The sequence below is a fragment of the Ruditapes philippinarum genome, unplaced genomic scaffold, assembly GCF_026571515.1.
Source record: "Ruditapes philippinarum isolate M1 unplaced genomic scaffold, ASM2657151v2 ctg430_1_1_1_1, whole genome shotgun sequence".
In the NCBI taxonomy this organism is placed as follows: Eukaryota; Metazoa; Mollusca; class Bivalvia; order Venerida; family Veneridae; genus Ruditapes; species Ruditapes philippinarum.
The window spans coordinates 211,615-226,987 of NW_026856399.1; the positions used below are offsets into that span (position 1 = coordinate 211,615).

The following is a 15,373-nucleotide window of genomic DNA, read 5'->3' on the forward strand; positions in this document are numbered from 1 at the left end:
CAACCAGTAAACAATGGCAGAATATAAACAGTTATTGAACGATTGCACAAAAAGATTTGATCCGGCACTTGTTTTAAAGTGATAACAAATTGAGTGTCTTGAACTTATTTTGTCCGGTAAGGATGTAATTTTATAAATCTGCCAGTTTGATATGGGATCCTTGGCGTTCTGAAACTGGCCGCCATGTTTTTGTCACATGATACAACTATCATCACGTGATTTCAGTGGTGGCAGTGGTTAAAGTAGCAAAGCGTGACGTAACCGCTTTGAGGAGTTTGATCATACAGTTGTTTATGAAAAGAAATACCTCTACGATCAATATCAATGTTTGTTTAGTGACGGTGTATTACACGCCTTTATAATTTTGTTAAAAGATATGTTTAAGCGATGAAAAAAACGAGGATTATTTAAGAAAGTGTATTTATTTTGTGCAGTAGAGAACAGTGGATGTATAATAATAAAAAGCTAAGATTATAGGAAATTGTACACGTTACATAAAAAACAAGAGCATTAACATGTTCTGAATAAGGCACCATTAAATCAGGAAACGTACTAGATCCCTAATTTGAATGTGAAATTGCCGTTGGCAGTATTTATTAGTTTATTGAAACCAACGCGTATAAATGAGTGAAGCTCTATATTTGCGATCAACATACCTCTTAAATATTGATATTATAGAGTGATTATTTAAGAAAATTATGTTTTAAAAACAACAATGGATGGCAACAGGTAAGAAAATATTTACTGCATATTCAATTTAAAACTTGCTACTTCTACTCACAATTTATCATAATGCACGTTACTTTCTCGATTTGTTTTATAAATTTTGTTGAAACAACTTGTATTGCAATCCGTTGCTAGATTCTGTTTTAGTATTTTTTTTTCAAGTTATGTTATCAGCCATTTGGAATACGTGTTATAACAAGTGATTACAATATTACAATGTATCGTCTCAGTACAACTCCTCTAACCTTTTATTCAAGAGCTGTTAATTTTTCACTAGATGTGCCTATGGTGTCATTAACCTGTGTGCAAGTGCTGTAAATAAACCATCAACAAAATTTAATGTGAAAATGAATATTTTAATTTATACGAAAAAATCATAAAGTAGTTCTTAGCATCCTGTAGTGTGCTAAGATGTCATATTATAGTCAGGTGGCAAATTCTTCATTAGCTAAACAGTAACAATGTGGAGATACTTGAGATACTTGAAGAGGTTGAGATTAGGTCCTTTATTTTCAGATACTATTACGCAAAAGCGGTTGCGTATTTATCTGTTTAATTCAAGCCAAATTTGACCGAAATGCAAAATAAGAATCAAAGTGTATTTATGAATTTGTATAAAAAATAGTTGTCTATAGATACTGAAGGGCCTTTGCAATGCTTACGAGGTTTGAGAAATGTTTTGTCAACGATAATTGATGACTTTTTTCTTCTTTTTTCTGTTGTTTATTGTAAAAGAAAACTTAAACAAGAACACGGAAATTCGATTCATTCACCCAGGCGTAGGCAAGTAACAAAGTAACACAAAGATAAACGATACACCTTGTAAAAACACGCTTCAAAACGTTTAAGTAAAACTCACCAGGAAATAAATGCATTATTATTGAAGGATTTTTTCAATATCTCCTTATCGATTATATCTTTAAATGTTTATTTGAAATATTAATAGAAAATGAATTTGGATGCTATAAATGTGTTTTATTGGTTGCTAACGCGACATACTCGATATGCTGGCCTTCAGGTATGTATGCAATTATCATTTAGTGCATTGATTATAACAATTCTCCATTCAACCTCTCCTAAGTTTAAAAAAAAAGCAAACGTCCAAACGATAATTTCCAAATCTTTTCCACGAATTCAAAAAAATATCTTCTATGTTAATTTTAATCGGATTCTGAATATTTTTTTAACTACAGAGAAAAAAACATATTAATATGTATTCTTTCTTTTTATATTCTAGATGTAAGTCTTTAAACGAGTTCTTGTATGAGCCAGGTTTTCAGAACTTAGTGCACGGAGTTCATGCTCTAAATACAGCAAGGAAATCATTTCGCGACTTGATAGAAAAACAGTGGAAACATTTCATTGTTAGACTCCCGGATACAGAGAAAGATCAACTTGGCAGATTTATCCAATGTATAAATCACCATGGCACGAAACTAGACTTTGCAAGCACTCTTGGTTGTGGTCACGAAACGTGTGATTTGCTATACACCAGGTTAAGAAAACTTTCTTATGTCACGGGAGATATACCTGTTGAGCAAGATGTGGAAAGTTCATTACAAGAGACGCCAGAGAATTTTTCTAACACTGACAACGGCTTTAATTTTATCTGGGATTTGGCTAATTGTTTCATTTGTGTAAAAATGCAGGACTTAAAACTACATGGCCCAGAACTGGATGCAAAAACATTAATTAAACTTATGAAAAATTGCAGGATGTTTGCATTCAAAGATTCTGAGAGAATTTATAGTCAGGTAAGAGTCTTACAGTCTTAAGAGTCCGGTCCTTCGGGATTATTGGTACAAGCATCATTAAGTTTTGAGAATTGAGTACCGATCAAGCCGGTACTACCGGGCGTGAGGGATGTTGCACTTATTCATTATCCCTCGTGTACAGACGCAATCAAACCGAGTCTGCAATTTTCATGTTATTTTGTTACGATTTATGTTTCCGAAGGATTACTTTGTTTCCAGATCTTTTTCTGACGATTGAGAAAATGTCTTTATTGACAATATATGAAATAACTGAATTTGATAGAAATCTAATCGTCAAAAAGTATAACATGTAAACTTATCGCAATATAAAAAATCCACAGGGCAGGGACACATGTGATTTTAGATCTTTTATAGATAATTTTAATGGTTCGTTAGTTTCACTGAATCGATAAGTTATTTGAAATATATTAACATTATGTACATTATGTCACAAACACATATAAATACATATTGTATGTTACATTAAACCCGTTGATATCTTGCATTTGGTAAAACAGTTTATAGATTTCTTTTCAAAGAGCGGCAAATTTTAATAGTTTGAAGTTTGCATTAAAGGCTTATTGTTGAATAATTCAGTATTTTTAAAGGTTTTGGAAAACATCGATAAATTTGTATATGCAAAAGACCTGCTCATTTCAAAAGAAGGCCTGGAAGTGTTGATTGATCAATTGTTGGTTCTTTTGCGCCATTGGCAAAATAATTGCCAGTCGTGTTCATACGGATTGGAGGATATAGAAAAGGTACATTTATTGTTTTATCTAATTGAAATAAAATATTAAAAAAGTTTGAAATAACATTTCTCATCATTTGAAATTGAATTGCTTATCAATGTTCATAAAAGGTAAACAGCTAAAGGTTATTGGTTATTTTCAATTTAATTTCAATGTAATTAACAGCTTTATAATGCAGATCGACAATTGCTAAACAAGACTTAGATATTGGGCAAGCAAAGAACTTTTGATTAATCTTTTATAGCTGAACAAGTCTTTAATATAAGAATTCATAACTAATTTTGTTGTAGATGCAGCATGATAATGCCGACTATGAAAACTTCGAATATAAGCTTCTTGTGAAAAACGTTCTGGAAATTATAAAATGTATGTTGAATAACAGCGAAAAGGACATTGATCTGCCTACAAACATCAAAAGCATGGACGTCTCATCTTCAAAGGAACTAATCTCTTCATTGCTCTCACAGGTGGAGGTTAGCACTGTTTTATCTACATTATATTTCAAATTGAATAGTAAAATCACATCTATATTTTTGTTGGACAATCTTACAACTGTCATATTTATAGTTTACTGTTAACGTTTTTACGCAACGATAAATATCAGGCAGCCAAGATTAGACGAAAACAGCTGGACATGATTATCGTCTTTTGCTTCTGATTTCCTAAAAAAATGTCAAATATATTTTCCTTTATAGGAAATGATATCCACACTAGAGCCTAATGAGCTATTAGAATTAAAGCAGAAAATAGAATCTTTGGAGGCAGAGAACAAAATATTGCAAATTGAGATAGCTGATGAAGTAAGCATATGTGTTCTTTCATTTAGTAAATAATGTTGATAATCATTTCCTTTAAATTTGCATATATGAATTTTTTTAAAATTATTTGTATTCAATGAATGTCACAGTATGTAACGAATAATAAAATGTTCGACTTAACTTTCGATACAAATATTTAAAAACTACATTTTCGTTCATGTTATTTTTCATTTTGTAAAATGTTTACTTAATAGTTTCAAATAAGTATTACCAATTAAAATAATTTATTCAGAAATCCAAGAAAGAAACCAAAATGAAGGAAAACAAAGAAATACAGGATAAAATGAAACAACTCGAAGCGGAACTTGAAAGACAAGTACGTTTTAGTGGTATTTTGCATATATTTCTACATGACGCATGGACAAACATGCATTTAAACAAGTAAAATAAAAAACTTTTAAATACAACCATACACGGCAAAATATGAAAGTGACTGTCATGTAATGCTTAAGTTCAATGAAACACATCTCTTTAATTGTAGTCAACCCGCTCAAACATAGTCAATGTTATATATTAACAACTATGTCGTATTGTATTCCGTTTTGCTACCTTCTTTTAATGGCAGGATACACATTTGCTTTCTGTTTTTCTATATACACTAATCACGCGATAACAAACCTTGCATTAGTTGTTAATGCTTAGATTCCTGGCCTGTCTTATTTTAATGATCAGATATGTGGATACAATAAGAATTTCATTATAACCTATTTGGTAACAGAAGAGCACATGCCAATAATTGTGGTTAAAGTTTTTGTTAATCAAAAAAGAGGTCAGAGTAGGGATCTATCCATTCAATGATCAATTAATGTAAATAATTGCAACCAACCATCGTTACATGAACAAACTCTTTCCATACACAACCAAAATATTTGAAATGAAACGAAATGTTTTAAGTTTTAAACGAGATTTGCATTCTACTTACACAATCATAGTTAGGCAGGTCAAAACTGAAGCCGGGGAAAATTGGCGCAAATATTTCCTTTGGTCTTGTATTTATAGTTATACTGTAGTTATGTAAAACACTTGCCTAGTGCTAAACTAGTGTCGGAATATATTTGCGTTTTCAAGTAACAAAAAGCTTTTTATCAACATGTCTCGCAGCTTGAAAACCTACAGCAAGTAAAATGCACGTAATATAATTTGGAAAAATAAACGGTATTGCACTTGCCCATAAGAAGCAACTGTAAAGCACAATAATGGGGTTGCCTATCATCAACGTAAATAATATGTCTTTAAATCATAATATTGGTTCGATCGCAGTTTGAAAGACAAGACTGAAAAGGAAAAAAAAACGAGACGAAAATATGTAAATATTGAATATAAACTTTTTTTCTAGAACTTTTTATCAACACAAGCGAAGACAGAATTATCAGACACTAAACAAGAAAACGAACGATTAAAAAAGGACAATTTTAATTTTAAAATGGAGATGGAAAAAATGGTATGTATAATTTGATGTCTATTTTTATTCCTTATAATAACTGGTATTGTAATTTATGCAGAGAATGAATATTTATAATACAGATCATATGAATAATCCTTTTAGCGGCCTACAGCTTTTCCGTTTTTTATTATAATCAAATCATATCATTAAAATGGAAAATGAAATTTGCTATCGATAAATTACATTAACAAGTAGAAATTACTCTACCGGTCCGCTCTCTATATGTTAATAAGTAAAGCGGACAATTCCTTTCCCGATCTTCTATTTTTAAAAACGAACGTCATTGACGCGCTTTAAATATTTTTCGAAACGCTCTTTTGAAGACAACTTGACGATGATATGATGCTCTTTTCAAGATAAAATTATTTAAATACTTAGTTGAAGCAATGCACAATTATTTTTTCAACAAAAAAATAATAAAAAGGGTGAAGGCCGCTATGTAGAAACATCATTTCTGACCTTTTTTAAAGTGAAAAATTGATCATAAACATGGGAAACCAGTAAAGAGTCATTGGCACAATGGACGGCATTTTAATCAAAATGTTGCATATTTTATGATACTTAGATTGCTCATTTTTTGTAAAAACAACTTCCAGAAAATATAAGAGTACCGTTGTAGAAGAATCAAATGACATGATTTTGGAAATGTTTTGCATTTTTCTTAATGTTGAACAATTCCAACTTTGACTATGACAAATCATAAAACAATGACTTGCATTGCATCTATTATTTTAGAGGTCTTCTGTAGATGAAGAAATATCAAAAAACAAAGAATTACAACTGAAGCTGAAAAATCTTGAAACAGATCTTGAAAGACAAGTAAGTAACGTTAACTTGTTCTTTGTAAAGATATGCGTTAATTTTATGCTACCATAATACATTAAAACATTTGAGAGTAAGGTTAAATCTTGAACAATAATACTGTAAACCCTTAGAGGAGGTTCAGATCAAAACTTGAACCATAATACTGTTAAAACTTGGAGTCAGAAAAAATGTGACGATAGCTTATCAGTTGGTCAAAATACAGGAAAATCTTATTTAAGAATACCATAAATAACCTTGAAAGTAAAAGTGCAAAGTAGTTATAAACAGAACGAGTACCTTAAATCTCAAGTTAATTTCATTTTAATCATTAATATAGCTTTTAAGAAACACATTTTTAGATTTTTGTAAAGAATGGACGCTTGTTATGATTTTTGTTGTAATTAATCATGCAGAATGATAAAATATACTTACGTTGTTATTAGCTTAGTTGTATATATTTTCCTAGTGTACGTATATATATTGTATACTTGCTTGAAATGATTAGAAACAACCGTTGAAAGGTGTTCGTTGGGATTTTCACGAACCCCGATGTCAATATAAAACTGTTACATAATGTTATATTTGATAATAAAAGATAAACTGAATCAAACGCCATTATTACTTAATTTAAAACTTCTTTTGGAAAATTTTAAACAATTGACAAATGGTTTTGATTGATTATATTTTTTTTACAAAATATGAGCAAATTCACACAAAACATTATATTTTATCAAGTTTTAACACTGCACGTTTGAAACGTCGTTGTTGTATTGGATAATTGTGAAGTATGTATAAATACAAACGGCTGATGTCAATTTATCGAGTTTTTTTTCTTGTTATAATGTATGTTGCTGTTTTTCTTATAAAGAAAGTTTGCTGTATTATCAACTCGTTATAAGGATTCTTGTCGTGTTAAATGTTCGTGTATATATAGGGCCTGGTTCAAATATGTAAAAAAAACGTTACTCAGGGCCAAATAACCTTCATAAATCTTAATATCTAAAAATATACACGGATATTACGTTTGTTGATACTGAACTTGTATTATTTTTCATTTCACGTTTTAGGCGTTATTTTATGACTTTTAACAATAAGTGCTATTCATAACATAATTATAAATTCAGATTTCGGTTTTGCAGGTATACTTTTCTTACCTATTTATATAATCATATATAATAAACTGTTGGTTTTAAAATGAAAAAGAAAAATCTAAGACATTTTCACACAATACATTTAAATCTTAAAAGGTAATATTCTCTTTTTAAACATTTTTAAAGTTAATAAACATTTAATAAATTAAAATAGGGAAGTTTTTACAGTGTATACACAGTAACAGTACTTAAATTGGGAAGGTTTTCTGTTTTTCATACATGTTAAAATATATATTTACTATACTATACTACACTACACTATACTCTGCTGTACTGTACTTTACTGTAATATACTAAAGCATACCATGCCACACCATGTCATGCCATGCCATTCTAATCTATACTTTAAAAAGTTATCAGAAGTATTTCTCTTTTTCGAACCTGTTCAAAGTGTTTACACAGTACGGTAACTATACTATAGATAGGAAAGTTTATTTATTTTCTGAACCGGTTTAAATTGTATATACAGTAACTAAAGTAACCGTACTTAAATTGACAAGTCTCTTTTCGAAACTGTTTAAAGGTTAAACTTCCTGTTTAACCGTATATATTTCATGATTATCCAATTGCTATAAATAGAAATATGGCAGAGATTCTGAGATAAACGGAAACAGAGAACTGCGAGAAAAAGTGTCTCTGCTCGAAAGACACAGATGCTTGGAAAGACTACACGTAAGTGTTTGCATGCAATTCGGTGAAACAGAATCTTACACTGATGAGTTTATAAGACTGTAAGCCCCTCAAATGATGTCATTTTGTATTACTTCAAACTTTTCTTTTGAAAATCATATATCAAATATATAGTTGAACCATCTTTTCCTTCTTTTGTTCTTTGGGAATTCGCATAATTATAGTGATTAAGTATTTTGTATTTAAGTCATAATACTACTTTATTTCGTTGAGCTACCTTTATTACACATTACTGCACATCCAGTGCTACTTTCAACAGTCTGGTTCATAGTGTGCATTTGAAACAAAATAAAATAGTTAACTTGCGTTTTAGCTCACCTGTCACAAAGTGACAGGGTGAGCATTTGTGATCACTTTTCGTCCGTCCGTCGTCCGTCCGTCTTCGTCCGTCCGTCGTCCGTAAACTTTTACTTTAATGACATCGCCTCATAAACCACTTAGCCAATTTCATCCAAACTTCACAGAAATGTTCCTTTGGTGGTACCTTTAAAATTGTTCAAAGAATTTAATTCCATGCAGACCTCTGGTACCGAAAGAAAAAACTTAAAATATCTTCTTTTAAAAAAACCCAAAGAGGTAGAGCTTAGATATTTGGCATGAAACATCTTCTAGTGAGTGTATACCAAGTTTGTTCAAATAAAAGCCCTTGGGTCAAAGTTGGCCCAGCCCCAGGGGGTTATTGATTTTCTCTATATGCATATAGTAAAAAAATCTTCTTTTAAAGAACCCAAAGAGCAAGTGCTTAGCTATTAAGCATGAAACATCTTCTAGTGGGTGTCAACCAGGTTTGTTCAAATAAAAGCCCTGGGGTCAAAATTGGCCCCGCCCCAGGGGGTCATTGATTTTCCCTATATGTATTTAGAAAAAAACTTTAAAATCTTCTTTTAAAGAATCCAAAAACCTAGAGCTTAGCTATAAAGCATGAAACCTCTTCTAGTGGGTGTCTTCCAAGTTTGTTCAAATGAAAGCCCTGGGGTCAAAATTAATCCCGCCCCAGGGGGTCATTGTTTTTCCTTTTATGTATATTGTTAAAACTTAAAAAATCTTCTTTAAACAAAATCTTAAGACCTAGAGCTAAGATATTTAGCATGAAACATCTTTTAATGGGTGTCTACCATTATTGTTAAATTAAGGGCCCTGAGGTTAAAATTGGCTCCGCCCGGGGATCATTGATTTTCCTTATAACATGAAGATTAATGATAAACGCATTGCCCGCACACATCTTTAACTGAGATTGAGGTGTATTTTCACTGGAAAACATTTCATAATGTCTGTAAATTCTAGTTCTAGTGTAACACAATACGTAGAGAGCATATCGGATAAAGTTTGATTAAAAAACTTTGATGGTTTTATTAAGTTTTGATATATTTAATTACTACTAATAACTATGCAGTTATCATAAGCATTTCAATATCTTCAATTTTGGTCGCCTATGTACAATGAATATATCAAATCTTTTGTAACCATTCGACAGTTTTGAAAATATTGGTTATTGAAACGGCATGTCGTATGTTATGCCCATGTTCCATACACAACAGATCAACTTCTCAAGCGAATGTCTATAACGTAAATGAAGTTTGTTCCAACTAGGTCTTATAAGTTAAGCACGATAAGCCTAACACCAGAGTTTGGTTCCCTTACATATAAATAATATTATGTTACAATACATAATACCTTTATTTTTACGATATTGTCGATGATCTGAGATATGCTGGTGTTTGTAAACGAACATAAAGTTAAATATAATACATGTGTTATCCACTGAACAGGTATGAAGTGGTTTTTATAATTTTGTTATGAATATGAAAATCATCAAAATCATTCAGAGAACTTTTTTTCAATTTTGAAATATTTGTTTGCTTAAAACCCAGTTCTTAAGACTGACATATTCAGACGTAAATGAAAAATAAGCTAACAAAAAATAGGTCAAATAGCAAATGTAATGATAATTAATTATTGTTATTTTATGCATATGTCATGTATGTTAGTTTGATATTATCACGCAAATAAACATTAAATCAATACAATTTTTACATTTTCCTTGTAGAAATGAAATAATGTTTTATGTTTTGTTAAAGCTGCATAACTTATGGAAATTGTGGTACTACTATGACAATCTCTCCCGCCTAAGAGAACGTCTCTCTTCCAGCAGAAACCAAGTTGTAAGTTTTGGATCATTCCAAGATGTCGTTCTCAAGATTGATGGATTGATCATCCTATTTGACCCTTTTGACACAGAAGTGATGGCAGATAAACATCTAAGAGAATTAAACCGGAGTATTATAGATAACAATCCCAATTTCGAAGTTGATGTTGTAGCGTTGAGTATGTGCGCGTACAGTTTCTCAGATTTATTGGTCAGGAAAGTAGTCCAGAGGAACAGGAACGTGAAATGGATTATTCCGCTAGAAAGAAAAGACTGGCTTATTCGTCAAGGAGTTGATATTACAAGTATTACATTGTTCAAATTTTGGGATGAGAAAATTTTTAACATTCGGCACCAGAATGTTTCTTTTGTATGCACACCCACACATAGAAATAGTGTATCATCTGGCAGTAAAATGGTAATTATAATATTTATTTATATTCAAATTCATTATCTTAATTATCGATAACGTTACAAATCTCAAATGCATATTATTGACACTAAATCATTAACTGGATGTATCTAGCAAGTAAATATGCAAATATTGCTATATGTTCTAATACACAATTCAAAGTTTCTGTATTAATGTATTCAAATTAAGTTTTGAGAAGATAAATGGTTAGCGTTTGTAATTATTGATTCATTTTAAGTGACCTTTATTTTCTATTGAACGGTAAGTGTAATACATGTGGTTGGATAGTGAAAGGATCGACAAGGACGTTTTATTCGGCTGGGTTTACGAACTACAACGGTACAAACTTCTCCAGGGTGAAAGAACGACACGGTCCTATTCATTTGGCTTTACTGCCAATATCAAATGAATCCGAGTAGGTATTTCATTTAGTTTTACCAAACAGAATTGTTCAATATTGTTCAATATTAGTGAATCTACATAGCCGAAAAATGTGCATAATGCGATTATAAGCAATTGATAATCAATTCCTTTATGCAGTTAAACCCTTGAATTCAAATTTTATCGGTCTAAACAATTACAAAATGGGATGATTTTTAGAGTTTTTAACCCTTAACCCCATGAGCATATTGTGAAAAATGGCCGTTTTCACTGAAAAGCCTCCTGTAACAAGTTCAAACTGCTATGAAACTATGAAAAATGCTCCAATACTAATCAAACTTAGCACAAATGTTGACTGGACGATTGCCTTTGTAACGACATGCTCAGTCTTAAATTTCCTGTTACCATGGCAACGAGGGGACATCTCAAAATTGCCAAAAATCACTATTTTGCCTCGATTTTTTCCATCAAAATTTATTTCAAAGTGCTGCAACTTCTCAAGGGATTGAGATAGAGTCAAAAGCTTTTCAGCGTTGGTTAAACTTACATTATGATCGACCTGGGGTCATTTTTAGCCTCTCACAAGTCCAAAATTTTCTTGGCGATGAGGGGGACTCCGCCCCCCTTCAAACCCCTCTAACAGAAGGGGGCACATCCCCCTTCTGGCAACCCCCTGATGTATCTTTTGCATGGGGGGCGGCGCCGAAAAAGTGCTTAATTTTTTTAGCAACATTTCTCAAACGAAAACTTATGTTTGGGGCCCAAATAGGACATTTTTTTACTATTTGAGGCCCAAAAAAGAGGGGGGGGGTCGAAAGTGCGTTGTTTCGCGTATATATGTGGTAGAGGGTAAATGAGTGGGATGATTTAAAATTAGGACACCGTTTACTTCTTACAAGGGCGGTCAAAAACTCACGTGACAAATTTCATGGACGGTTCACAATAAAGCCAGAATTTTTAAAATATAGTTTAAATATGAGATTCATAATTTATTTTGTTTCGCTATATGCATTCTTTAACTTTTGAAATATGAACATTAAGAACTTTCAAATTCTTATTATTAAAGACATAGACCTGAATTCCAGGCATACGTAAAATTGTCTGCAATTTGTTATGTACAGAACATATATTCCAAGTATCTGACGTTTTGTTCGCAAAATATCACATCTATCATATCATATCTATTCCTTCTTTGGATATTATAAAAATCATAATAATGATAATAAAATCTTTATTTCAAGAAGGTAACAGATAAGTTTACAGAGTTAATAAATACTACAATTAACCTAACTTTCAGTTTGTCTTACATATAAAGAAAAAAGTAACTTATAAGTATAATAAATAACTACAAGAAAAATAAAGTAAAAAGGAGGAAAAGGCAACAAAAACAACAGTACAAATTACCACAAAAGTTAAATACTAGCATATCTATTCATTAATATATTGCTTAAATAAATAATCGATATGATTTTTGTTTACAAAACATTCTACGACAGACACGCATGATTTATATAGTTGTAAAAATACGAGGTTTGTCCCAAAAGTCCGTAACAAATTTTGTAGACGGTTCATTTTAACCCCAATAGATAATAATACACATATAACCGTTAAGTTTATTATTTAACATTAATATCCATTAGAAAGTGTTTAAATTCATATTTGAAAGATTGCTTTGAAGTACTTCATTTCATTCTATGTGGAATATGTTTTCATATTTTCATAGTGTAGTAAGATAATGTATTTTAATATAATTGGAACGCGGTTTGTTGTATAGTTGAACGAAGAATATAGAAAAAAAGTTACAATCAAAATCATGTATGCCCTAGCTTAATGGATACAAGTATAGCGCTATGATATTTGCATCGGCCAAAGCTTTTAAACTTACCAACCTTTGTTGAACGTAATGATTTTAATATTAAGTTTGCAATTCGATTTTCTTACATGTGTAACTTTTAAATGTAGATTTCGATATCTTTACCCCAAAGAGAGCAATTATAGTCAAATATTGGAACAATTTATTTATAGTAACAACAGTATTTGTTGCGTTTTAAAGGTAAATTGTAAGTGTTAATCGTTTTGCATGCGAATCAATATGAGAGTGCCAATTTAATGTATTTTCAATACTGACTCCTTATATCATCTGCACTATATCGTTTCCTCAGAAGTGTTGGTTTAAATAACTAACAAAAGGAAAGAGAAAGTGATAAACGGGATAAAATATGATAGAAAATAAGAACGTTATAATGACGACGTTCACAAACACTTTATACAATTATTGACTAGTGAGCCATTGAATATGATGTGATATTCACCGGCAGATGACATATTGACCGAGGCGACTAGTCAATAATTGTTTTATTATATGAATAGGCTAAGAAATAAAAAAAAATCACGAAAAGTACAACCTTATATACATGATATACATGTACAAATTTTGCCTCGTTGAAGCGCGGGAAAAAAGACGCACGTGTTAGGCGTGCAACGACTTCGCGAACGCTGCGCATACAAAAGTAATTCAAGTTTATACTCATCATTGCGGTGTAGCCTTTAAGTAAAATGGTAATGTATTGATATTTTAATCGAGAAATATGCCATAAAGAACAAAAAGCAACAATAATGTTTTAAGTAACACGCGTATTTAACAGTCTACGGTGTATGAATATGAGTCCAAATCTATTTTTAAACTGGGGAAAATCCAATTCAGCCAGTGAATATGATACTACACCCAGTAAATATGATTTTATAAAAAGTTCTGTTCACTACTGTTTGGACCAATGAGATTGCAGCTATATTTAGATCATATAATAAATATTTTTAAACTATGAAGAGGCGTTATTTTATGTGTATTTGAAGCGTTATGGAAACTGAAACAACAAAATTGCTGCTCAAAATGCATTGTGTTTTGTGCCACAAAAGGTTGTAAATCAGTGTCATGTTTTTATTTAAATCCGTTAATAAATATGTTATTGATTTTCTCATTTTACTTTCAATTAAACGGAATGTTTTTGGGTCCTTTTCTAAGTGTAAAAGATCTAATACTATGATAACTTTAGTCTAACTTGTGTTTATCTTACAAGAAATGTCGGGTTATGAAGATTTAACATTTTTACGACAGCTCGTAATATATAACTATTACCGGAAGGTCCTAAGTACTAAATGTTACTTGTACATTAATTAAATGCTCCCTTATAATGACATTCAGTTTTGTAGTTGAGACACTAGCCTCAGTTAATAGCACCAGTTAAGTAATTTATTACTTTTTATAAACGGTAAGAGAATTTATCATTAACAATCACAAACATCAACCTTAACTATCAAACTTCGTTACACATTTTGTTCGAATTAATATGGTGAAACATATGGGGAATCTTTTAATGTTTTTTTTTGCAATGGAATAATTACATATCAGTGTTTTATAATTATAGTTTTGGTGACTGTCTGAATGCTAGATGTTTAATTTATTTTTTATAGTTCTTTAGTCAATAAAACGCTGGTGTTCAAGTAAAAAAACAGTTATAAAGGATTTCATTTTATCAAGAGAATTGATTGTTTTGGCATGTTTCCGTTTAACTAGCATCATAAAATGCTTTCTATTATCCTTAATTAACTCTTCTTTCATTGTTTCAGCAACATGTCATGTTCACCTGAGTTTAGTGTCGAAATTGATGAAATTTTAGAAATGCACAAAATACTTCAACCATGTACATCATTTGGTATAGTAACATGGCACTACTGGGACTATCGTCATGAGGTAAACATACTTGAACAGAACAGTGTTAAAATGAAAAGAAACTCTTCCTAAGTAAATTCATTATAATGTAAAGAAAATTGAGTACTACGACTGTCATCTGTATCGAAAGTAGTTGGTTTTAACACATTGTATCGGCTAATTTGGTGAAATTATTGGTACACACATCCTACAGCATTTTTATCTGTCTGGTCCTTTCCGAAGCAGTTATGTATAATATAACCAAGGTAATGAGACAGGTTATTTTCATTAATTGAAACTACATTGATTTTTTGAATGCATTGTGAAAAATATATAGCTTTCTGTTTAGCTCACATTGACTTTGCGAATCATACGATCATGACCTTGTAAAACTTTATAGAACATATTACACATGACTTATCAAGCAACTTTGATAGCAACTATATAACAATATGAAAGTTATCTTTAAGGGTTCAGTTGATGTTCAGTGAGTTCATTTATTTTATTTTATTATAGCGCAACAAAGAGATATTGAAAGAGAAAATGAAAACTCTGCATTTAGATCCTCAACGATTTCATTTTTTAG

At 31.0% G+C, this 15,373-nt stretch overlaps 2 protein-coding genes and 1 long non-coding RNA gene across 3 annotated transcripts; all 3 read left to right on the forward strand.

The window, feature by feature from the left end:
• Nucleotides 1-314: 314 nt before the first annotated feature.
• Nucleotides 315-4,435, forward strand: LOC132746385 (uncharacterized). Its single transcript, XM_060735505.1, has 6 exons — nucleotides 315-729; nucleotides 1,964-2,480; nucleotides 3,089-3,241; nucleotides 3,523-3,705; nucleotides 3,928-4,032; nucleotides 4,283-4,435. The coding sequence occupies exons 1-6, from the start codon at nucleotides 716-718 to the stop codon at nucleotides 4,433-4,435; spliced, it is 1,125 nt and encodes a 374-aa protein (XP_060591488.1). The 5' UTR covers nucleotides 315-715.
• Nucleotides 4,436-5,386: 951 nt separating this feature from the next.
• On the forward strand, nucleotides 5,387-6,313 carry LOC132746376 (uncharacterized). The gene is made up of 2 exons (XR_009627978.1): nucleotides 5,387-5,491; nucleotides 6,230-6,313. It is a non-coding gene; the product is annotated as an uncharacterized LOC132746376 (long non-coding RNA).
• Nucleotides 6,314-8,044: 1,731 nt separating this feature from the next.
• Nucleotides 8,045-14,966, forward strand: LOC132746379 (N-acyl-phosphatidylethanolamine-hydrolyzing phospholipase D 1-like). The gene is made up of 4 exons (XM_060735500.1): nucleotides 8,045-8,121; nucleotides 10,218-10,703; nucleotides 10,964-11,112; nucleotides 14,706-14,966. The coding sequence occupies exons 2-4, from the start codon at nucleotides 10,383-10,385 to the stop codon at nucleotides 14,878-14,880; spliced, it is 645 nt and encodes a 214-aa protein (XP_060591483.1). The 5' UTR covers nucleotides 8,045-8,121; nucleotides 10,218-10,382; the 3' UTR covers nucleotides 14,881-14,966.
• The last annotated feature ends 407 nt before the right edge of the window (nucleotides 14,967-15,373 follow it).

Bases quoted from the DNA above. Each gene is read 5' to 3' on its own strand.
- LOC132746385 (XM_060735505.1), top strand. The intron at 2,481-3,088 runs GTAAGAGTCTTA...GTATTTTTAAAG, and splicing joins CTGAGAGAATTTATAGTCAG to GTTTTGGAAAACATCGATAA. The intron at 3,706-3,927 runs GTTAGCACTGTT...TTTCCTTTATAG, and splicing joins CATTGCTCTCACAGGTGGAG to GAAATGATATCCACACTAGA.
- LOC132746379 (XM_060735500.1), top strand. From the start codon at position 10,383: ATGGCAGATAAACATCTAAGAGAATTAAACCGGAGTATTATAGATAAC. The intron at 10,704-10,963 runs GTAATTATAATA...TTGAACGGTAAG, and splicing joins TATCATCTGGCAGTAAAATG to TGTAATACATGTGGTTGGAT. The intron at 11,113-14,705 runs GTAGGTATTTCA...TCATTGTTTCAG, and splicing joins CCAATATCAAATGAATCCGA to CAACATGTCATGTTCACCTG.